Genomic DNA, 25,838 nt, shown 5'->3' with positions numbered 1-25,838 from the left:
TGAGCTGTGTGTGCATGGAAATCAGTAGCATCCATTCACTTTTACAAGATGGTGCACTGACCCCAGAGTTCAGTCGTGTTTTGCTTGTGTGCGCATTGTCTGGTACGCAGTTATTTTTAAAGTTTTTGTGTGTATGTATGTAGGGGGTCAAGAGTGGCAGCCTCGAAGAGCCAAGTTCAGCTGAGTAGTTCCTTGCTGCCAACTGCTGAAAAGACTGTTTTTCCTCCTGGAGCCTGTCCAAAGGGCAACTTTTGTTGTTTTTTTTGCTTTCACACTGGTATTTGTCTCTGCTGCCTGACCGTGTGCATCTCCCAGTAGTGCTCTAGGCACTCGCTACAATCAGCAGGAGTAAACAGAGCCACCAAGGCTCCTCCCACCTACTTTAAATTCCTACTAGAAAGCAGCATGAATTTTCCCCTCAGCTTGACTGCATCTCTGTCAGCTCTGGAAGAAACCTGGATGACTGGTATAGGTGCTACGTGCAGTTTGCACACTCATGTACTCAGGATGAGTCCCTGAGTTGCAGGGCTGTATTTGTATTTGGGGCTTAGGCATTGATAGCATGATTGAAAACTTGGAAAAAGCAACATAAGGATTACTTGCACCTTTATGGAGGATAACTTAAAAAATACACTTCATTGAGTGTAGGGTGCTAATAGAATAACCTCTGAGGAGAACGGGAGAAGGCACACCACTGTGCTGGACACGAAGCAGTAATGCTCCTAAAGTCATTACCGTGACTCCTCCGGTAAGTGCCTCTGCCTCTGTCTGGAGAAGTGCTGCTGCCTGGCCCCGGCAATGCAAAACGGACCACCAGCACCAGTCAAAGCAAAACCAGCAGAATTTAGAATAAATAGCTTGGTCTAATCGTGAGGGATCCAGTTGGAAATCAATTTAAAAAGACCAAAGACAATGCTCCAACTTGTTATCTCTTCATTTTTTCTTATTTTCAAACTTCCGTTTTTTTTCAAAACAAATTATCACTTTTTTATCAGCTATGGCAGCCTGAAATTCTGTATAGGTGTATCAAAAATACTAAAAAACAAACAAACAAAAAAACACACAGTTTTTGCACACAGTGAAGGATGTGAAGAAGCACATCAGAAGCTGAAAGCAGGGGAGTAATTTCTAAAATATGTGTTTCTGGTACTAGGTTTGTTTGTTCCCTGTCAAATCCAGATTTGTGTGTCTCAGCTGATGTAAAAAATAGTTTAGAGTGCATTATTTCAGTAAACCAATCAAAAAATAGTCAAGAAAAAAAAAAAGAAAAGCAAGCCCCAGACCAAAGCCCCCACCTCTGATCGTACAGTCCACGTTGCGGAAGAGCAACGTAAGAGCTCGATTCCATAGATTAGGAATGATTCAGTGTTTTGTTTACATTTTGTCAATCTCTTCAGCATCCTAGAGGAGAACACTTCCTTCCTGGCAGATGGCAGCCCCAGGGCCATGCACCTGCCACGACAGGCGCTGCGCTAGTAATCTACCCCGGCATCGCTGCTGACAAAAGGCTAATGATGGGAGGCTGTCTGCCTGACAGCCTAAACAAAACAGGATCGCGTTTGTCCTTCAGCCAGGGTCTGGAAGATCTGAGGAAGGACGGTCAGGACGGTATACGCGAGAATTACCGTGGAATTTAATTTGGGGCTTCTTCGGAAGCGCTTGCGGTGGGTGAGAGGCGCTTCTGAGATAATTGCGTTGCAGAAAGTGAAGGGTGCCTCAAAGAAGGGATTTTCCATTACTCCACCAGAGTGACATCCAATTTCCTACCTCCTAGCTCTGCGTGGATGGCAGGAGCGGAGCACGTGCGTGATTTACCTGTCAGCCGTCCCCAGGGGAGTCTGAAGTGCTGGTGGGGGGCTCGGTCCCGTGCTGCCTGGTGGGCCTGAGGCTGCGTTAAAAAGGGCATCTCTTTATCTGTACGTGGATGGAGTGCTTGGTAGTTGCATAACGTGTTCATTCTCCAGGCATCTGATTTGTAGTATTCCAGATTTTTATTACGTCACTAGGCCAGGGGGGTCTTAATTTGTCTTTCGTAATTTTTTCTGTGTTCCTGTTCGTTTGCTTCTCTTGTTTGAAATGCGTCTGGGTGACGTTCCTAGCGGATGCTACCCAAGGCGAGGGTGTCTTTGAAGTAGGCCAGGATGTTCTTTGCTAAATTTAAAAACTACCCAAATATTACCCAGAGTTTGTAGAGTATTAAGCGGGATTACATGACGCACGGATTAGACATTGTTGAGCAGCTTGTTTTTGTTTGAAGGGGTCAGAAATGGAGGCACTGGGGCTTTAGTGTAATGCCAAACTGGTGAACTTGCTGGAGCCAGCAACAGCCGAAGTTTCTTAGAACCAGCAGGACACAGCAGCAAGTCTTCCGAGCTTCTCCAAGTGATGCTCTAAAAGCAAGTGTGCTGTGATGATGAGTGCAAGGTATGAAATTCACTGTTCAGTTTGGTCTTGACTGCACAGCTGATTCTCAGACAACTTGAAGTAGATGAAGAATAATGCTGTAACTGAGACTGAGGTAGGGGACTTTGCTGCTCTGAAGTCAAAGACAAATCAGTACATCTTTCCAGTAGCAGTGGGAGAATCGTGTCAATGAAATTAGGGCTAGGCAGTTGTAGTTTTGCCTGTGGGCCTGTGCCCTCTCTGTCAGTATATGATTTTAGAAACAGGTGTTTATGATGGTCCTTTTTGTCCAGTTTAACCTTTCATTAAATTGGGTAACATTTCCAAATTCTAATTCTGTACATGAGTTTGATAGACTTTCCTTTTGGATCCAGGCTTTTGCTCACCACAAGTTACAAGATGATTGAGCAAGACATTCCTATGAACGTTTTTTTGAGGTAGGCTTTGTTCTTCCATGGGAAGCAGGCTACGGAAGGCAACTTGAAGAGTACCTCTAGGACAAGAAAACAGTAATGAAGTGGACTTCGTCTACCTTCAGGGACGGAGGTAGCTGGCACTATAGCAAGTTTTTCTCAGTGACTGATAGTGCTATGTTTTAGTGTTATTTGAAAGAAATAAGAAGAGATTGACATGGGGATGCAAATCTGTTTTCCGTTTAGTTAGTACCAAACTCTTTCACATCACCAAGCTGACTGCTTCAACTACTTTGCTCTCTCCAGTGCTTGAATTACTGAGAGGGTGCAATGAGATTTTCTTCGGTTTTCTTTTTACCAGTTTCTCTGATACTTTCTTTCCAAAACTCCAGTGATAGTTTTTGGTTTATTTTAAGCAGACCAAATCACCAATGAGGTGTCTAAACAAAATTTTCCCTGATACCATAAAAAAACTTCTTTGCAAGGGGATTATGAGGTTTGGATCTGGAAGGTAGAGATAAAATTCAACTGTAAAGTAGTTGTACTCAATTGTGTTGTAGTATCATTGGCTTTTACAACATAAACATTTGGAAATGTTTGTAGGAGGCTGGACTTGCATCTTTTACAACAGGTTTCAGTCCTGAGCAATTATTGCTGCCAAAATTAATGGAGTATTAACTATTATAGTATAATAATGTTGTCTGTTTAGCATAAGAAGAAAAGTTATGCTCCTAATGTAGCCATGTTGTACAAAAAGTATTGATAAAATCTGATAAATATTTAAGTTTGTGAATTTTGAAAAGTCACTTTATATTATTATTTACAGCTAATGAGTCTTTACTATAAAACTGTGAACACTTATATTTAGACAGAATCAAACCTGTTAAACAGTTCAAGGGAACATAATTCATTTGATGCTGGTCACAGAATTAGTGCTTGTGACTTTAACAATATTTACAGAGAAGTGGGTATGCAGGGAGGGGTATTAGGAATAAACATACATGATCCTTCCTGAGGCACATAATAATTCAGGGAGTTAGCTATAAACTTAAAATGGGAGTACTTACCATTTTATTGCAGCAGCTCCTCTCAAACAGATATCAGACAGATCCTTGTGTGCACAACGGTGCTGCTGCTTTCTTTTGGAGATCTACAAAAACATACCATTGCACTGCTGTGTTTAAATCTTTAAATGTCAAATGAAAATCCTACCAAGGTAAACTTTTAACAATAGGTGGTGTATTCTAAGTAAATAGTAGATTGTGTGGGTTCTAAGTAAATAAATTGGTAGTAATCAATTGTTAAATGTTAGCCAATAGGATTATTTCCAAATATAAATCAACCTGTGTATTTCAGTACAGTAAGTGATTTTTACACCAGGTCATCTTTGTTTTTTGTTTTGTTTTGTTTTGTTTTCACATTGGAATGGACGTTTTAAGTGACAGTAAACTAAAAGCTGTGGGAGAACTGATAACATTAGAAAACAAACTTGTTTGTTTGATTGATTTTTTAAACAAATAAATGCCAGACCGTGGTGGTAGTCAAACAGCTGTGTGTTTTGCTGTTTTGTTTTTGTTACTGATCTTTAGTAGAACTAGAATTTGGCCCTGAAGAAATAAATTGATGGACTGCTATTCTTAATAGCTGTATACTCGCCTATGCTAGGAAGTGTAAACAACAGCCTTAGATCTTGCAGCTTGAATGAGCCTGGTTAAACTGGTGTGCTTTAATGCAGAGGGAGCTGCCCCGTGCTGTGAACGAGCTGTGTAAGATGTTTAGATCGAATGCTGCTGTTTGATGTAGGGATCACAGAAGGTCACTTCCAGAGTGGTCTGCAAGTGAAATTGTTCCCCAAGTCTGCTGCATCTGTCAAGAACATGGCAAGTTTTGACTTGCCTTACTGGCCACATGGATGCTCTCTATATTAAAAGAAAATACTGTAACATCATACTATGTACACTCCTTGATAAATGTCTTTCTTTTGTGCTCATATATTGGCTTGTGTAGGTTTACAAGGTGATAACACTTGAACCATAATACTTTAAAAACACTCTCAGAGTTATTTACATGACACTTTTTGTCTTTAGACTCAGCCTTGTATTCTGCTTATTTGTACTTTGCCAACAGATATGCTTACACTGTGGTGCTTTTTTATTTTTACTAATAATGTCCTTACAATTATAGTGTAGCTTTCTCTGTTTCCTTAAATTAAACATAAGTGGGACTTTAAGACCTGTACGTAGGACTCGGACTCCCAGCAGATGGGAGACATGGGACTGAGTATGAGTAGATGGAGAAAGGCTGGTCCTTCAACTGTTCCCTGAGTTTAGAAAGGAAAATAGTAAGCTCTTTTGAGGATTCATGTGTAGGAGACAGGTTTAGACTCCCCATCCCAAGTGGAACAAAGTATATGCATATTGTCGTGCAGTATCTTAACTCAAGATGCGAGCATTAAGAAACATTTCCTTGTTTAGGATTTCATGCTAGTCTATTTTGGATCCCATCCCCTTTATCGAGCACTGATTTTTGGTTTGTCTTTCTGAGGTGTTTTTCCCAAGCACTTTGTAGAGGGCTACCTGAGCAGCCAACTGTTCTTCTTTCCACTTGGTAGGCAAACTCCTAGGGAGCTCTGCTGAGGGTGGCAGAGCAGTAGGCAAATAAATCCTTTATGAAAACTGTTAAATTCTTCTTTGCAATCCTTTATTATTACTTTTTTAACCATGTGAAACCATTGCTTCACTGAATGTTCAAGTGGTTTTATGATGAAGTGGCTTTATCTTACTCAAATTAGTGTAGCTGTAGGTGTGTGTACCTGAGTAAGGTCTTCATTTTGCTTCTGTAATCTGAGAAACAGCTCACATTTTGACATGTGTCAAAAAGATATTTACTCGTTATTTGCATCATATACGAGCAAAGCTAATTCTTACCAGGAAGCAGGAAATACAGCATATTTGATACATGGAGAACTGCTGTCTCATAAGTTTCTCACAAAGAAACTGCACAGTGCTAAAAAGAATTACATTCGGTAATTGTCAGTTAATCCAGGAGCAGGAAACACATGTCCAAATTATGTGATTTAGTTGAGGAAAAACACTGGAAATACATGGTACCCAGAACAGTATGGGATATAGCACTGTGGGCTATGACTGCAACTCAGAATGAACGGCATTGCCATGTGTCTTTTTAGTCTGAATTCCTGTTTCTTCATTTGATGAGCTATTACTGGAATTTTTCTTGTGTTTTTAGAGTGTATGTATTTGTCCTGAAGTATATGGTGGTGCCTATTTTTAACCGTCTCTTCTGCTTCTGTAACGAGGTAACTTTTGATCTTATTTTGACAGAGGTTTCCCAGATCTTTCGTAGCAGCTATCAGATATTAATGGGGAAGCTTGCAACCATTTATTTCCTTTCTCCTGAATTGTCATAGGTCCCTTTTTATACCATTTGTAGCCACATAGTATCTTTCTGGAATCACAGTAATTAACTACATCAATTAAATCTTTTCAATGTACTTTAATTCCAAATAGCTGCTGGAAATAAGGACCTTCAACACAGTATAAGCTACCAGCTCTGAAGTAGTCTGTGGACTGCAATTGCTAAAGCTCCGGTGTCGAGGAACCGCTCATTTACAGGCACTTCATGTTGGGTTTGTTTTATGTGTGTTTTATGGAGATGTTTTTCTCACCTAAGTGGTTTTGTCCAAGTCTTGTATCTGCTGTTTGGGAAAGTGTGTTTTTGTGGTCTCTCATCTCAAATATCGACTGAATCTGGCTTTTTTACTTAGAGACTTTTTTGATGCCTGTTGGGGAGGCTGAGGCACTGAACTGGAAAACACTGGCAGAGCTGTTGTGCCTTTTATTAGTGCCTCACGTTATTCAGTTTGTTTTTCCTGCTTGCGAGCAGACATCTTGTGACTGCTGTGGAAGAGTTTGTTTGATTGTTTGGCATAGGCTGGGTCGGATATTTGCAAGGCAAGGGGGACATATTCCAGAGGCAATTAAGCCATATTTTCCTAACAAGTTTTGTGGGGTTTAGATGTGCTGGGCTCTTGTTTTGGTCAGATGGACAAAAGAGTAAAATTAATAGGCAGAAATATCTTTTTCTGAGGCCACAGGATGACCACAGGACTTCATGTTCTTCATGACGGTGGTAGTGAGGCCCTGGAGCAGGTTGTCCAGAGAAGCTGTGGCTGCCCCATCCCTGGAGGTGTTCAAGGCCAGGCTGGATGGGGCTTTGGGCAGCCTGCTCTGGTGGGAGGTGTCCCTGCCCATGGCAGGGGGTGGAACTGAGTGATCTTTAAGGTCCCTTCCAACCCAAACCTTTCTGTAGTTCTCTAATTCTGTGGTAAAATCTTAGGGGACCTTAGTACAGGTGTTCTGAACAAAGCTGCTCAGTTCCACCAGTGCTGTAAGTTTCCAGTGCAAGTGTTTCCAGTAGGTCCTAGTGTCAGTATCCTCTTTTAGGTTTCTATATATATGGTGCTTTCTTTCATCTAGCCATTGTTTTTTCACTGTATGTAGATCTAAGAGGATTTGGCCCCATCTGTAGACACCTCATTTGTTCCTTATTAGGAGCATAATGAAACAGTCCTCTAAAGATGAGGATCTAACTTGCATAGGTAGTCACTGGAAAGATATAGGTGCCTGTAAAGTATTGAAGAGGCAGGTCAAAGCCACTCTTCATGGCTGATACAAGCCTTTTGTGTACCCTGACTATGGAGGGAGCCTGCATACTTAGCATAAATGGGACATCTAGTAGAGGGTTGCGGTTTGGTGAGGTCACACATGCTGTGTTAAGGGCTCTTTTAAACAAACTGACTTGAAAACAAGACTGGTATTTATATGTGTATCAACTGCTATAGCGAAGCATTCCTGCCTGGCCTGGCCTGTTCTCTCTGTGATAGTTTATGGTGTATTGTGCATGGTCAGTAAATGTGAAATTGAAAGGGATTTGCATATTCTCTAGCTATGCACCTGCTGCAATGTTCACTGAACACTTTTCAATGTATTTGCTGATCTCAATTACAATACATGAAATATGCAATGATTTCACCTCCTTAAAACTTGAAAGCAAACTTATGCTTTAAAGCTACAGGCATGTTAGGGAAAATACTTGTGTTTTGTAAAGTATTTCTTCTGCAATTCCTTTTTTGTTTTTCACAGAGTATTTCTACAACATCCTAGTTCTTATGAAGTCTCATGTACTGCACAGCGTCCTAGCTGTAGTCCCTGAATGTGACATCCCGCAGCGTTCACAACACCTGCTTGAGATGTCCTAAAGTTGGGATGGTGGCAGTAAATACGTGCAGGTCTTTTCGTACTGGAAATTCCCCCTGAAGTCTAGGGGAATTCTCTGCTAGACAGTGGTGGGACTAGAGCCAAACTCTCAGGTGTCACGTCTGAAGTGACAAAGATGTTTGTTGTGGGTTTTTTTTTTTTTTTTTTTTTTTTTTTGTTTTGTTTTTTTTTGTTGTTTTTAATCTGTTTGCTTTATTGGAAGAGTCCTAGCAATTTCAAACAGATGCCAGTATCAGTTATATCAGATATATTGTTCTAAGTAGAAAGTATTTTTCAAAATGCTATCTGAGGTAGTGGTGAATATTTCTAAGGAAATTAAGCATCAATGGTTGCTTATAAACATATTTACACAGCAACAAATCAGGTGAGCCATTAAACAAAAGAAGGCAAAGATGCATGTGTGAGAGCACCTGTGAGATGAGGGAAAAAAACAGAACTCTTGAAGCAGTCAAGTACAGCTTTGTTTGTACAAATGTGTACTGAGAGCTTTTGTAATCACAAGAGAGTGCATCGTGCTCTGGAGTTAGCAATATTGGACATGATTGATACCAATTTTTTGTCTTCATTTTAAGTCCGTGAAGTTTGGAGAAGAGTGCTGTGAAAGCACACTGTGCTTTGAGGGCATAGTATTTCTTGTATTTAAACAAATGTTCTTTTCTTGAGGGAAGTAACGTTTTGTACTGCAGGTCTCACTGCAGAAAAACAGCCAAATACGTGCTGTTTTCTAAGCTGAGATTCATCACCTGTCTCATTCCTACTTGTTCCTTAGGGCAGATGAAACTTGGCATTTTGCATTCACCTTCTTTAGCTACCCTTCTCCTAAGTGAAGCTTCTGCATCTGTTTGGTCTTGCTGAGCTAATGAATGTGCGCTTGCTTCACTTCACACCTGCAGGAAATTCCTAGGAAAGACTCAAGGTACATGCAGTAGAGCTGGGAACAATCTCATTTATTCAGTATAATCTGTGTTTTGGGGGTGAGAAAGGAAAATAGGAGTAAGAGGAGGATATTATTCTATACACTTGCTGCTATCGCGAGTTATTTTATGACCAACTTCTAGTTTTTAAACTGGTGCTCTCAGAAGATAAACTGTAAACAAGAATTGCTTCTCTAAACAGTTTACTGAGCTCTTTGCCTCTGCTTGTGAACAGAGTAGCAGCTAGCCTCCAGGTGTGATATGTGGACGGTATTTATGATGCCCATGTGACAAACATACATCCTCTCCCTTCACCTTGTACCGTAATACTCACTTCCGTATGCAATACGATCCATATCAGCTTCAGAAGTAAATGCTAATTCATCTAGAGATTAACTTCAGAACAACACATTGTAAAGGAAGTTACAGGTTCCCCTGTTTGTTTTAAACGTTTGCTTTATAAATGAACATTAAAATGACTTATTTTTTCTAGCATTTCTCAGAAATGCCGTTGATCCAAGGGAGAGCATACAATCTAGTTTGTAAATAAGAAATCTAAAGGATGAAGGTATTGAAATCAACGGGGACTGGCACCCCACTTAATTTCTGACTTTAAGATAGTAACCACTCTCCCATGTGTAGGTATTGGTTGCAAGCCTACAGTCCAAGGATGTTAATGAGAGCTTGGCTTGTTGCCTTTAACAAGGTAGCTAGGGCTACCTACCTGCTGTAAACATTCTCCTGAAATACGATCATAGCCCCTATGTGTACTTGGGAAAAAGGTGAGATGCTTTGATCATTCTCTGTGGGGGTATTATGAAGTATTTGCTTAAATTGGATTGTTTTGGTTCTGGGCAGGATCTGTCTCCCAAATCCCATGTTACTGGTCAAAAACAAAAACAACAAAAAACAGGTTTGCATCATCTACCAACCCCCATCCTGCCTCCTGATACCCATCTGGGGGAAAACCCAGCCATGGGGGCAGAGAGGGAGTCCCTGAGCAGTGCAGTGGGTTCCCTGCTTGGTAGTTGTCTTCCTTAAGCTCAGGACTTGAGGGCTGTCAGGCGAGTTCCCCTGCCTTGTTTCAGGTGTAGGCACTGACATTTCTCAGTATATTAAATTGTGGCTGCTTTTTGTCAACGTAAATCTGAGACTGAGTTTATAAATTTTAATTTGGTGTTGTGTAGACTGTGCTTAACAGGTGCCGCAGTGGTAAGGAGTGTAGCTGAACACAGTAAGTTGCACAGATTATAAAATAGCAACCATAATATTGTAATGCACAGAAATAGATCTAAAAAAGTTATTGACCAGCAATAAACTAAGCTTGTGCTTCAGACAGCCAGAAATCATTTTCCTGCAGAAATATTTCAGAGGCTTGAAAAATGTAAAGGCTCATTCGCAGGAATATGTATTTCCCTCACGTCCGTGTTGTCGTGTCCCTGATAGCATATTGAATCTGGCCATCACTGGTGGCGGGCTGCCACAAGCAAAGTACTGAGATCTGTTACAAGTGAAGTTTACCTTTTCACTACATTTTGTTTGTGTCTTTTTCTCACAAATTTAGTCTTTTGAATTCTTTTCACAGTACTCCAAGCACTTTTTTCGAGAGTTTTCTTTTCAGTTCCTCTTTTATATGTTGATAGCACAAATATTTCATTACTAACAGGAGCAGTGCATTCAACAAAAAGCCATAATCACACATCTATTCAGATAATTTCCTGTGATTAGTAGAGAAATATATCGTGCCTTTGTGCATGTGCAGTGCCTAGCACTATAGGCTCCATTAATAGAGGTTTCTAAGCACAACATAAATACAAACCCCACAAAGTTTGCAGAATATATATAAAAAAAAAAGCCTTTAAAATAAGGAGACTTCAGATAATGGAAATATGTTACTTTTTTATCCAAACTTTTGTACATAGGTGCTTGAATTATTGTTTAGGTGGAATTAGGTGGAAAAAGGTTAAGTGCTTAACCTGGTTTGTGCTACTGTAATAACAACTCTGGGCTACTAGAGACATACTCTTAAAAGAATAGGAGTAATATTATATACAATAAGATTAATAGCTGAATGGAATTATGTGGCTATTTAATGATTCTCAGTAATGATATTTCAGAAGATAAGAAATTGAGAAAGCAAACTTCCTACTTTTTTTTCAAAGCAGCATTCCCTAAAACAGTGGCTCATTCTTCTTTTAGTTTGAAGGAAGGATTCTACGCTGGTTTCATGGGAAAAACAAACAAACTAAAAAAGCTCTTTAAACTCAGACAAATGACCAAAAAAAAAAAAAAGGAAAAAAAATACCTTTGTATAGACCTACTGGGAGAAGCATGGTTGAACACACAATAAGTTATAGGAGCTCTCTGTGTGTCAAATATTGAGAACCCATTAGGAAATCCTGGAAAAATGGGATACTACTCCTGCTCCTTTTTTTTTTATTTATTTTTTTTTTATTTTTTTCCTAAAAAGCAGACAGTAGATGGGCAAAATAAAGTAGTGAGCTCAGCACTGGATATCTGTGGATACTTTTTTCTCTTCTCATAGGGAATTTCCTTTCCCATCCTCTCCCCCAGTCTGTGTACACTGTATAATTTATTTTTGATCGAAGCATTAGAAACTTTTTCATGTAACATGCAGCATAGGTTTTCTTCTACTAAAAATCCTGAAGAAAGTGTTTGTTAGCCATGTAGAACTTTTCATCCCAGTTTTGCAGGACTGTATAGAAATTTTGGGGCACTGTTTGTGAGCCTTTCTGTTGTGTGCAGGAAACATCCATATGGGGGAATTGCAGTTCTACTTGTTTCTTGTCTCAATATATGAAATAAAGACACAATGGGATGGTATATGGGACTCTTGATTGTACATGGGAACTAAAAGTCCAGCTTTATTGGAGTCATTAAATTAACATGTGGCAGGTTGTGAACAAACAAAAGGATATCATTCTTCTCACACCCTGTAGTTGACATGTGAAATTCCAGACTACAGGTACTGAAAGTTTCCATGAAGGGAGGCTAGGTGCAGGAGTTGTGTTGTATTGCCCGTTTCAATTCATGGTTTTGGGGAGGTTCTTTCTATTTGCAAAGCAAGCAGTTGATTGTGAAAGCTGAAGAGAGCTTTGTCTTTTAAAACATGGCACTCTCAGGAAGATAAATGTCTTCCTCTAGGGTGGAGGAATGTTCCAGTCTCCATACAGACTTTGTAAATCTGAAACCTCTTCATTCTAGGTGCCTAAGCCCTTTTGTCAATGATGAAGGAAGGGATCAATCTTTCAAAGAGTGCCTGGAAGAAGTATTTCTCTTCCCCTAGCCACAATGCTTAAGTGGCTAGAGCACTCACCCAGTACTGACCTGCATCCAGTACCTTTCTAGCTGAAAAAAAAGTCAATTATTTTCCCCAATGCCCTAGTCCCTAGCACATCTTAGCCATATATTCTTCGGTAGAGTGCTCTCATTCTTTCTTACTGAAACTGTTTTCATGGAATAATTAGATATCTGTTCTAGTGGAAAGAGAGAGTGAACATGACTTCCCACAACTTACATGAGTCCTTATTCCTGTTCCCATGAATATTTAAATATTTAATATGAATAATTCTTCAATTTAATCACTGGAAAAGATTGCTTTTTCTCCCAAGCGAGAGAGGAAAGGCATGCTTTTCATCTCTTTGAGTGCACTCTACCATTGTACATTTAGTCACATGTACGGAGGTAACCCAGTGGCTGAGAAGAAGCCATCAGTCTTTGGTATTGGCCATTGGTGTCCAAAATGTCAGTTAGGTTCTTGCTTATGGATCTAATCTGAAATCCAATTCTGCTTTCTTTTTCCTTGTTACCTTCCTGAACTAAGTCTACCAATACTGATGGCATTTCAGTCATGGTTGTGTGAGAATATCAAGCTCTTGTTACAAGAGGTCTTCTTTCTTGTCATTGTTGCCCTTGCTAATGGCTACTGCTAAGTGTTAGAGGAGGGACACATATACCTTTGAATTGCAATCAGAGCAAACTTCCAGCAGCTGTAAAGGTGTGTAAGGCGATTTGGTCTGTGCTCCTGAGAGGAATACAAAGTTGTACACCTCACAGACTTGGAGATTTTTCATTACTGTTATTCATCTGAGCCTTGTGTGAAATAGGGCAGATGAGTTGTTGCTTAGAAGTGCCTGTCCAGAGTTTAGTCATCCTAGCTCCTCATAGGGTGAGTGGGTCAGAGATGTAGAGGTACACGCTGGGGATGCTAGAAGTGTGCTGAGATGACTGTTACCCAATGTATGCTCTAAGGGGTAGACATGCAAATATACGTGGTTTTGTTGTGTCTCTGAAGATGGGGATGGCATGTAGTTCGCTGTATTAGTCACCAATCCCTTCCTCCCTCGCCCTTCATCACTTGTAAAGTGAGCACGTTGTTTTGCAAAGACTGTCTCTAATAAGAAACTTCCCGTCTCACTATATATGCAAAGAGGTGTTACTAGAATTTGCTCATTGCCATCAATCTTTCCCTGGGAAGAGCTGCTCTCTCTCATTGACATGACCAAAGGAGCTGTAAAAATTCAAGCCAACAGGCTAATTGAGGCTACATTTCCAGCGTTTTGTTTTTGCATCCACGATGCTAAAGGAATGATTTGATGGTTTGTAAGGTGGGAGGCAATTACAGTTGCATGGTAATGGCCATCAACCAAGAAGATGACTCCTTTTTCCATGATGGCTAAATCCTCTACTTGTGAACTGCAGAGTGGCTCTTTGGCTGCCCGCCATAGACTAATCTTTTCAGTAGCACATTTCCTATATAGTTGCCACATCTGCTTCTTTGTATGTGTTTCTGTCCCTCTTACAAACTCCCAGTGGAAGGCCAAAAGGACTAGACATCTTTTTTTCTTTTTTTGCCTGCTAAGAGAAAGAAGCTTGATTTTTGCTTAATTCCATTTAACGTTTTTAAACAGTTGTATAGCCAACTTGCTATACAGCAAGAGAAGGGTAATTGGACAAATTTCAGATAGTACTATGTTGAGTTTTTTGTCTATTTTTTTTTTCCCTAATCATGGGATTAAATCACATCTATACAAACTTGTTTAATAGTGTACAGTGGCTGTAGCTCTGAAATTAAGAGGTATGATTGCTAATGTATTAAATTAATCCTGGAAAAATGAGCGTGTCTAGTTTCTTCATTTTAAATTTGAAGTGCCTATTTTTATTATAATTTATATGGGAAATGTGTTTCTGGACCAGCACTTTAGCTATAAATTCATTATAATGGCATTTGTAAGTTTAATCCTTTATTTTCCACATAATTGCATTTTAATGTTTTAGTTATTCATATTACGAAATCTATAAAAACCTTGACAAAATGATATGAAACACAAATTACATCAAATTCTGAAATCAACTAAGCGTAGCACCCATTGTCATCTGCACTTCAACTCTGGACTCATCTGCTAGTGAAAGATTGCAGATAAAATATTTGCTATCCATGTAAATAGATGGTATCAAATACAGATGCCTTTGATTTTATTAGTACATTTGGATAAAAGTTGACACTCAAAATAAATTAATTGTGGGGATTTGTCCGTAGATCAGATGAACATGTCAGCCTTTTGTGTGTATGCTAGGGGAAACAAACAGTATTCGCAACTGGTGACATGTAGCATCTTTTTCCAGGCAACCTAGTGTTTTGTTTCCCACCTTAGAAGATAATATTTATCCATGTTTATCATAATGCAATTCAAAGTGTTACGATTTTTAACTATTTGACTGAAGAGAGAGGAGTACTACAAAGTTCATGTTAATAGAGATGACTGTGGCCACAGCATCCTTGCTTTACTACCTGAAAGAAATTCAGTAGTTTTCGTTATCAGTCATGAATAATCAGTACTGACCCAATGCTCGCTCTTCTAAACGCACAAAACAACAAAAGCATATCCAAATAACATCATGCACTGTTCCTTAGCGGACTTTCATACCAAAAGGGTGTAGTTACTTGGGGCAGCATGTCTCCAAATATGATCAACCATGACTTGTTTTAAAAAAAAAAGTACTTTTAACGTGACTTTTTAATTTCATGGTTTAACTTGTTTTTCACATCAAATCTGGAGACATTTCACTTTGAATTGCTATTATTCTTGGACTTCGTAAATTGATAGAGCGTACTACTTCATGTTTTCCTGTGAAGTGCTGTTAAGGCAAATGTTTAAGCTCCAATGGAAATGTTTCCTTGTGACGATGGCCAAGCTCTGCTTTATTTGGTAGGAGCATTCTCACTGAATTCCCTGGAATTACTGGTGGAGACCCACAGCTAAACGCACGAGCTGTGTTATCTTTAGCAGGGTTACCTCTGTGCTTTTTATTAAGTATATTGCTCCTTAAATTACTTAATGAGAGTCACAGCTAGGTCAGGATTTGGCTCCTGCCATTTATTTTGCAGGTGGGATCCAGGTCCTTGGGCTGTGCTTGGCCCGAAGCCTGCAAACGTCCCCGTTGTTAACCTTGGGATTCAGTTATATCAATAGGATTGCTCTTCCAGGAAAAGTTAGTTAGCAGGATCAGCCTTAATTGATTTGGCAGGCAATGTGGGGAGGGGAGACAAAGGGACAAAGCCAGGGAGCCATTTGCCTGGAGTCAGGGCACAAGCCCGCAGCAGCGCTGGGGGCTCTCAGCCCCGTGCTTTATCCGCTCTGACGGTCGCCCTGCCACTTGAATAAATTGACTGATGATGAATAACCAGCACCGTGTTGTGCCACGAGCCACACGAGTAGCGGTTTCTGTCTTTTGTGCTTGTTAGCAAAAGAGAATTATTTTTAAGGATTAAGAAAAATTTTGCTAATCGGTTACTGACTTTGAAAATTAATAAGAAGATGAGATCTTTAATCGATTAACCACTGTATTCTCTTCACAGTGTATTTAGCAAATCATTGAGCATTTGGTCACTTCCGAGCAATTTTTGTGTGTGTTTATTATCTGATTTATTCCCCAGGAAGCACTGGTGTAATCAGCTGACATGAGGTAGTTGTGGAAACCCAGCAGCTAGCATGGAGGTTTTTCGTGACAAAACTCAAAACCAAGAGGGAACTTCAGCACTGAAACAGTGCTGCTCTTTGTATTGTGATTTCTGTGTACCCAGGGGGAATAAGGTTATCAAATAATATATTCATGTCATTTGGGAATTCTGCTTAATCCCAGGGTAAAGGTGATGCACACTGGTTTGGCTTGCATGATAGATGACTTTAAGAGCAATGCTGACCTGGGACTTGAAATAAGTAGAATATATTAATGGCTGAAGTAAAATAAATCAATAATAGCAATAATGATAGTGATATTGATGTAAATATCCATGTAAAGCCCCGTGAACCAAGTTTGGGAGTGCTCTAACAGAGACCACCCCACCTGCTCCAATTGAATTCTGTCTGGAAAGCACCTGTTGTACTGCAAGAGCAATTGAGAGCAATCACAGATTTACTCAGTAGCTAACGATCAATCCTTCCCGGTGGCCACCCTAGGCAGACATACTTCTCGAAACATTTTTGCCTGCTGTCTTTGCATGTACAAAAGTCTCCTTCTCTGATTTCCCTATCTGAATAAATTATTTTTAAATTTATCTATTTAAAAAATAAAAATATTGGGCTTTAGCTATCGCTCTGATGCAATGGTAACCTAAACTTAGCTGTTCTGTTGGTTTCCATTTGGAGAAGGAAAGCAGTTGCACAGAATCAGTGCATATCTTTAAATGTAAGCATACATGTAAGTGCTTAAAGGTTTGACCAGATCATCTTAAAGGTTTTTTCCAACCGAAATGATTCTGTGATGTGCATGCATCCTGCTTCCCCGAATAAAAGTCAGAACAAAGCTGATTGCTAGGCAACTCTTCCTCAAACAAGGGATCTCTGCTCCCTCCTGAGAGCCACCCATGCTGCCCTTGTTCTCCTTCATAGTCTCGCTGGAATAGATGAGGACTGCCAGGCCAGTTACTTTCTTTTGGTTCCCAACTCCAGATTCGAAGTTTACAAAACCCTCTAGGATATGGTTTCATTTTATGAGATCTTCAGTATCCGTAGCAGCTGTATTTACAGCTCACAACGAGCAAAAATGACAAACCTTGCTGTTCTTCCAGGCTTTCCATGTCCTCTTTCCACATCAGCTTCCCTCGTACTCCCTGAGCTCCTATTTCATCCTATGTATCTGAGTACTACTTCTAATTCTGTCCCACTGGCAATTTTGGGGCTTCCTTAATTGTATCATAAGTCAATTCAGGTTATTAGTTTGGGGATGGGTTAAAAAAAAAAAAAAAAAAAAAAAAAAGCTCTTCTTCTGAAGTTTGAATGGCTAGAATTGACTTAGTGTCAGATCAGAAAAGTGGTACCAAATAAATGGCAGTGGTTGCGGGCAATGAGATACTTTCTTTTTGGTCTTGGCAAGCTATTAATTCATCTCAGGCTGTGTCAGTAAACTAAATCCTAAGTAACATCCTAAGTAACTGATCATACAGCAGCTCCGATTGACTTCGACAGTACTTATTCCTTAAGTAAACCTTAGCTCTGAGCAATTCAATAGCAATTTAGTAATTCTCACATATGTGCCAAGATATGTCAACCTGTGTTTTTTGTATAGACTTGAAGAAAAGCTTTTGTATTGGCTTATTAGAAGCTCGTGTGGAGTGAAACTTGCACAGATAAGCACTTTGACATCCAGGGGTCATATATAATTCATAGTGGTCCCAAAGCAAATACTGACTCTATACATACAGTCAAAATTGAAGGACTAAGGCTTTTCTAGGTAACAATGTTAGTTCCCAGAGTGAAAATCCCAGAAGCTTCAGCTTCTAAAAAAACAACTTTTGACATATGTCTTCAAGCTAGAGTTTTCATCTAACTTGTAAACTTGGGTACAGCAACATACAACAACGAAATTGCTTTAAACATCAAGATAGACTAGATAACATTAATAGTACTTAGAGGAATTTAGTGTTGCAGCCTGGGATTGTATCAGGCTATACCACTTAGCACCTTTCAAAATGAGGTGTCGGTGTTCTTTCATATAAAATTTACAGTCTTGGTGTTTTGATCACTACTGTTTTTACATTGCTGCTTTATAAAAATCTTAGCAAACTGGAAAACTATCAATAAACAACAAATTGAGGAAATTTGATTTTTAATGACCATGTTAACGAATGACCTTAATGTTGTGAGTTAATCAACGTGACATCTATTTATGACGGTGGCATATCTTATCCATTCATTCTCTGCAGTAAAAAAAGAGAGGAGTCAGCTGGGTTCTTTAAAATAGGATGGGTCACTTCATAATCAGTTTCTATGTTACTGCGTAATTCACTTTCCGTGTTTAAAGCAGCCCTGTAGGCAGTAATCTGAAGAAGGTTCCATCCGTTTGCCGACAAATTCATTTTCTTTTACTTACAGAATAATAGTAAAGCAAACAATTAAATTAGGACAAGGGCCTTTCTTACTTTTTTGGAAGACTCTTTCCCTAAAGTTAAAACAGTCTCAAGAAACTCTTGTTTTTAATGTCTGGAACTGGGCAGCTTTTGATAACAACCAGACAATTAAAAAAAAAAAAACACTTGAATTTGTACCTACTTTCTGCAACACATTTTTCTTACTACTGAAACAAAACAGTGAGGGTCACAACTTCCACTGGGGGGATTTCATGGCATGTTTTCTAGCTGGTACTGCCTCCTGTGTTTTGCTGGAAGTCCTACACAAGGAACATCGTATGGGATTGGAAAGAGCTTCTTTTGTTGCCTCCACAATGCCTTATGATGTATGCAAATAGAAAAGCAGTTATTACGTACCCTTATTTTCCATGAAACCCCCTTCTGAATGATCTGTATATAGTATTTTGTGTTGTATTAATCATCAATATGATTTTTGTTGCAGCTGTTATTGACTCTCTTTCGTTTTTCTTTTCAGAGTGAAGGAGTTAGTTTTATCACCATGACCTCAAACAACAGAGTACAACATTCAAAGAAGCTGCTCAGCATACATGGTTTTTTGTTTCATTTTGTTTTGTTGTTGTTGTTTGTTTTTTAACTGAAGCTGCTTAAGGTTTACTTTTTGTTGTTGTCATTGTTGGTCTGGACGGTTACTTAACTTTCGAACTGTTGTGGACTAAACCGTACAGCGGATCAGCGAGGAAGGGAAAGCAACCTGCCCAACTCACGTCCTGTCAATGGCATCTACACTATCATTTTGCTGCTGTTTTGGCAGGAGTTGGAGATGTTCTTTAGGCAGTAGGAACTTTTCTGCCAGCCTCTTTAACTAATGGCCAATGCCTTCATTTCCTTTTTCTGCAAAGACAAACTGTGTTTATCCTTTGGCATATTAGGGGATTCTGTGGCACCTGCTGAAGCAGTCAGATCTGGTATTTACTGGCATAATTTCAAGCCTATCACAGTACTACCTACCTCAGTTCAAAGTAAAGCCGGATTTGCGGTGTTTGGTGTACGACAGGACCTCCTTTATCTCTATGCTGAGTCTCTCTCAAGAGCGGTCGCCAGCCTTACTGAACTTGTAACGCATACAGCTGCTGCCTGCTTCTCCACCGCCAGCTGCAGAGCTTGCTTCTCAGACGGAGCCTGGTGAGGGCACTGGAAAGTCTAAGACAGGATGAAACTCTGTGGATCGGACTTGGACGGAGGATTTAGAGTAGTTGAAAAATAAAAATGTGTAACTGAAGTGACATTGAGTTAAAAACATCAAACTGTATTGGGGGTATCTCTCTTTACCTTTGACAACTTGTTTAATCCTCTCTATGTAGGTGTTGATGTAGGTACTTCAGATTGCAAAAGCCTTTTCTCCTATCTACAAGCTCACTTTTGTCAGTTTAACCCTGTTCTTAGCTGCGTTTCTTGTAACCAAAAATCTACGTAGGCATGCTAGGAATGCAGGGCTGATAGTGGGTATCGGACAGGTTCGAGCGCTAATATTAACACAGTATTATTTTGCCATCTAGGAAGTCCTAATATTTGCCTTCTACCAGAAAAGCATCACTGCAGCTTACAGGCATTATTACAGGGAAAGAAGAAACATTACAGTCGCTTATCCAGAGTTATTTTCAAGACTACTTGTGCATCACGTTTCAAGCAGTCTGAAAATACAAGTGACGTGGCGGCTGTGGTCACAAGTCATACACAGCTGATGCTCCAGACTAGCAGAATGTCATGCCACCTTGTTTCTCCTTTGATAAATTTGTTGAAGAGTTCATATACGTTTTAATGGTACCTCCCCAGTGCCTGCTCTGATAGACATGTAAGTATTACTAAGTTATTTGAGTTATGTGAGACTTATTTTTCTGAAAATCATTGTGCTAGGTGGGACCTGTACATCACTATTAACAATGCATTATCATTTTGGATTTTTTTTTTCTGAGGAAGACGAGAGTCAATGTCTTACAAATGAATGACAGTGTGATCTTCCTGCTTACATGCTGAATTTTTAGAACTGAGGATTGTATTACAAGACAAAGATGAATGTAAACTAATTCCTTCCCTACCCCTTGAAACACGTTTATTTTTCAGTGTAATTTTGGGGGTCTTAAATCACAGCAATGCATAGGTTAATACAATATTAGATCTAAAATCAATTTAAATATCTAATCTATCTGAATTGTGTTTGTTTTTTTTTTCAATAATAATAATACTATAAATGGTTCGAAAACACGCTAAAATGCTGCTTGTTCAATTCTGGAACTGAAAAAGCAAATACCATTGTTGACATTTTCTGTCTGAACCTCCCTATAGCACTGAGCGTGGTACCTGCTGAATACAAAATTTTGAACTTCTATTTTGAAGGAGCCCTCTGTACTGATTAGGAACTCATGCCACTAAAATAAATGGCTAAAACGCATACAGCAACTTCAAAACAAAAACTTGACGATATAATCAATTCTTCTCTATCCTGTATATTTCGCAAAGGCATATGCAATACTTACATTCTTAATTTAGTTTACAGAATGGAACCAAAATGTATAAATGTTATGTTTGCTAAAACTTCACAATGTATATTGGGTCTTTGTACATTTTGCCTGACTTACCTTAAATTTAAAATATTTTTTGCTATATAACCTTAACAGTTATTAAGCAGTGTTTTCTTTTTGGGTACGTATTGTTTCTGGATATCAAGATGTTAAATATATTTCTTGCTATTGTGATATGACAAGAGACTTAACTTATCTTGCTGTGTCTTCCAATGTACACGCTGTATATAAGGATAAATGTGATGCTGCTGGAGACCAGAATAAATGGAACTAGAGTAGTGTATTGTATTTAGTCTGTATTGATCATGGATGCTCTCCTTAATAGCCATATGCAATAAAATACATTATTTATGAAAGAAGTAAAGTATTTGTGTGCCTTTTTTCTCTAGGAGTGTTGTTTTTGTTGTTGTTGTTTTTGGGGAGGCGGGGAGGTTGTTTATATAATAATAATTTTTTCTCTTTTAAAGTGAAAAACATTCTCTGAGTAAATCTTACTGCTCTGCGCATGCTTACTGTCTTTTAACACATACAATACTTGAAAATTCATGAAACCATTTTTTTTTTCTTAGTAATAATCTGTGTAATAAAATAAAGGTGAAGTTTATATTTTTAATTCCAGTTTAGAAAGCTCTCATCCAAACAGATGACTAAACGAGTCTCTCTGGCAGTTTATTTAGATGGAACACGCTTGCCCTATACATACCATATAGTCACACCGGTACAAGGTGAATAGAAGGAGCCCAATGCACTGTGCAGGTACCTTCTTCTGCTGGCTTGTGTGCTTTGGGGCACAGTCAGGGATGCCATGGGGTCACTGTAGCCAAATTTGCTCTTGGTCAGTAGGAGGGTTCCTTAACTTGCAATTCTTTTTCATTGTTCCTTGCATTCATGTAAATGCCTGGTGATGTGATGGTCATTGACTCATGACATGGATTGTAGTGACAGTGGATGATGGTAGACTGATAAAAAGCCTGATCTCTCTTTCACAGCTGAGATCTCCTTCATTTAAACTGAGGAGTGTCTGAATGACACACCTTGTTGATCACACAGAGAAGACATCATCTCGCAATGCACCATGTTTAAAGTGAGTTGAAATGAAATTCACTCAATGTTGTATATAACATAATATATATATAACATATATGGCAACATCTGCCACTAAATGGGCTAGTATTTTCATGGTTACCTTGCATTTGGGGAATAATTGGAGGACCATATTAGTACAACCTTGTTTCAAAAGGACAAAAACCCTGGCTCGCTGTGGCAAGCTCAGGTTCTTTCTCTGTAAGTGGCTCGAATGGAAAGAGCAACGCTGTCTGTTGCTGCGGTAAAATCATCCTGTGGCTGCTGGAGTGTCCATATCAGTCACAGAATGCAGACATAAATCACTGATAATGTGTGTGCTGCCCAAGAGAGAACATTTAGTCCCTTGTTATCTGTCACGACTGCCTCAGCTGTAGGCTTAGCTAGAGAAGACAGAATGGGGGAACCTTGTGGATCTTACAGTACCTACACCCTTCAAGAGAAATAGTAACTGCTTTAGTCTACAACATAGCTCTGGAGAAACACAACTGCCCACAAGTGTCATCTTCTCTGCTGGACAGTACTATGAAAGGCATCGCATTGCAACAGCCTTTAAAACAAACACTCATCAAGCAAGCTGCCTTCTTCAACGTGTGTCCCTACTGTTCCACTTTTATTTTTCTGTTCATGGAAAAGAAGGAAGGGCTCAGGGTATCAGCTGTATGAATTCTGTACTCATTTGTTATTATTGTGAGTGAGGAAATGCAGTTCAGCCTCTTGCTCTTTGAAGAGCCATTACTGAATAGCACAAAGTGAATAGACTTGGCCAAAGATGCAAGCCTTCCTGCTCTCTTGGAGGCAAACAATCTACCAAACCTTTCAGTGTATTAGCACTTCTTCACTCTTCCCAGACAGCTTTCCATCTTGAGGAACCTCAGTTAGCTCTTGCACAGACATCAAGATACACTGAGAACCACCTTTGCACCTGACTTTTTCTAGGTGACAGGAGTCTCTGAAAGGGTATGCAAACAGAAGTTATGCTTAGTGAATGGGTGACTGGCTTTCTAGGAACCCTAAATATTTAACTTACAGTTGATGATAGGCATTTCTTATTTAAGGGTACAATTTGTGACGTTTAGTTGGAACTGACTCCTGAAAACAGGCTTCTTTGAAGTATTCCAACAGCCTACCAAAACAACAGGGATGGAAGGTATCACCATCCACTTCTGAAAATACAGATCCCTGTTGTTTTGTTGTTGTTGTTATTATGTGTTTATATATCAGACTAAACATATGTTTTATACTGTTTAAAACAGGGATGGGATAACTGGCCTGTGGGATGGATATGACACATAACATTGCTACATATGAGCCTCATCATTTTTTTTCAAATCATTAGGCAACACTGTGTCACATGTTGAATGTGTGGCTTTCAAAAGTTTTTGAAATGTTTACTTGATCCTTGGTATTTCTTCACAGGTTATCTTCACATCTTCTCATCCCCCCTGCTGAAAGTGAGTAATGCACATAATCACAAAATGCATCAGTAAGTGCTAAAGTGAATGTAGAAGGTATGTCTAGAAGATGATGAGCTCTACTGCCAAAATACTAGCTCTTACACAAGGTAGAAGAAATAAACATCAGGCTGTGTTTACATATTGTAAGTGGAGGAGGCAGAGGATGGAATTAGACACACCTTGAAACATCCATTAATGTGAATAACATTGGATCTAGATAAAGGAACAGGATTCTTCTACTTGTAATCATGCTCACTGCAGATGGACTGGTAAAACTCCCACATTTGACAGGAATTAACATTAAAATACTATTCTGTGTCAACCTTTGAAATTTATGCTGCTGCTTCTAAAAGTAGTTTTCCTTCTCATTAAGAAGGGATCCTGTCTGAAAATGTGGGTGTATCCAACAGTACAGTTATTATTTCCCCATTCATTCATTAGCCTGAGTAAAACTTTATTATGGAGGTGAGTGTCCAGAACTACCACTTTAGACAACTCCAACATTAGAAATTTTTCCTTAAGCAATAAGGCCCAGATTAGATCTTATAACCCTCACTTTCTTAAAATAAATGAATTACAGTGTACCCTTATTCAAGATACTAGATCAAATGATGAAGCCTGTGTATAAAGGGATGAATTTGCTACATCTGAAACCATCATATTATTGTGTGAAATGTCTGACCTAAAGCAGAAGAGTTACTATTAGTCTATTAGTCGTGTCCCAGTACTCCTAGTTCCTTTAAAAAATTTCCTCTCACCTAGGCATAATGCCATTTTGTACAAAACTGTATGCTAAATGGCTGTGGAAAGGTCTCCCAGGTGTTCCCTGTGAGGGCTTCACAGGTACAGTCTAAATAGGTAGTGCTGCAACTCATGATGATACGAGTTGGCAGAACAGTTACTACTGGAAAGAAATAAAATAAAACCCGTAACATCAGTCTTTTACTGGCAATTGACCTAATTTAGAGACAGGTGTTGAAGAGAAAGGAACTGGTGAGGCTGGTTACTCTCAATACAAACTCAGATCATTTGCTCAAGAGTGCTCTTATCTAGCAGCAGATGAGACTCCTCATGTAACATCTTAATTTTATCCAAAACAAAACAGAAACAACAGCAACAACAAAAAAAGGAGCAACACTGTGATTGACTTCTCTCACAGTTGCAGGCAATATCTTTTTGTATCGGGAGATGCCAATATTTCCAGGAAGATGTACCTTCCTGCCTGTTACAGAAGACTGACAATTCCCATTTGCCAAGAGTATTGGGTTAACATGGCAAAGTTTTGGTAGCAGGGGGCTGCAGGGGTAGCCTCTGAGAAGAATCCAGAAGCTGCCTCCCATCAGATATGAGCCAGTTTCAGCTGTCTCCAAAGGTCACTGGCTAGAGTTGAGTGAATAAGTTAAGTTTATTGTGTCTCTGTGAGAGCACATTTAAGGAAGGGGGAAAAAAACTGATGCACAACAGCAGCTGGGAGAGAGGAGTGAGAAGCAGCCCTGCAGCCCCCCAGGTGAGTGCAGCAGGAGGGCAGGAGGTGCTCCAGGCACGGAGCAGCAGTTCCCCTGTGGCCTGTGGAGAGGCCCCTGGTGGAGCAGGCTGTCCCCCTGCAGCCCATGGGTCCCCCATGGAGCAGATCTCCACGCTGCAGCCCATGGAGGAGCCCCCCGGTGGAGCAGGTGGCTGTGGCCTGGAGGAGGCTGCGGCCCATGGAGAGCCCCCGCAGGAGCAGGCCCCAGGCCGGAGCTGCAGCCCGTGGAGAGGAGCCCCTGCAGGAGCAGGGGTCTGGGGGGAGCTGCCACCCGTGGGGGACCCGTGCTGGAGCAGTTTGTTCCTGGGGGATGGATGGACCCCGTGATACGGAGCCGTGTGGGAGCAGTGCTTGAAGAGCTGCTGCCTATGGGCAGCCCCCACAGGCTCAGTTTGGGAAGGACGGCATCCCGTAGGAGGGACCCCACAGGGAGCAGGGGCAGAGAGGGACCGTGAAGGAGTGGCAGAGACAGAGACAAAGCGTTAGGGACTGACCACAGCCCCCATTCCCCGTTCCCCCATGCCACTCGGCGTAAGGAGGTAGGAGAGGATGGTGGGAGGAAGGTGTTTTAATCAATTAATTATTTAATTAATTAATTTTGTTTTGTCTCTCACTGCTCTAGCTTGTTAGTAATAGGTAATAAATTTTATTAATCTCCCTACGCTGAGTCTGTTTTGCCCGTGGCGGTAATTGTTGAGTGATCTTCCTGTCCTTATCTCAACCCTTGAGCCCTTTTCATCGTATTTTCTCCCCCTTTTCCTTTGAGGAGGGGGGTG

General features: G+C 40.0%; 1 protein-coding gene across 1 annotated transcript in view; it reads left to right on the top strand.

The window, feature by feature from the left end:
• IRS2 (insulin receptor substrate 2) overlaps positions 1 to 21,361 on the top strand; it is a 30,818-nt gene extending 9,457 nt beyond the window's left edge. The window contains exon 2 of the mRNA XM_038173343.2: positions 18,933 to 21,361. Coding sequence (XP_038029271.2) covers positions 18,933 to 18,937 — 5 coding nt within the window. The 3' untranslated portion in view covers positions 18,938 to 21,361. The remainder of the gene's footprint in view (positions 1 to 18,932) is intronic.
• The last annotated feature ends 4,477 nt before the right edge of the window (positions 21,362 to 25,838 follow it).

The sequence above is a fragment of the Anas platyrhynchos genome, chromosome 1, assembly GCF_047663525.1.
Source record: "Anas platyrhynchos isolate ZD024472 breed Pekin duck chromosome 1, IASCAAS_PekinDuck_T2T, whole genome shotgun sequence".
In the NCBI taxonomy this organism is placed as follows: domain Eukaryota; kingdom Metazoa; phylum Chordata; class Aves; order Anseriformes; family Anatidae; genus Anas; species Anas platyrhynchos.
The sequence above is the reverse complement of the archived record's forward strand: the minus strand, read 5'-3'. Positions and strand labels throughout refer to the sequence as shown.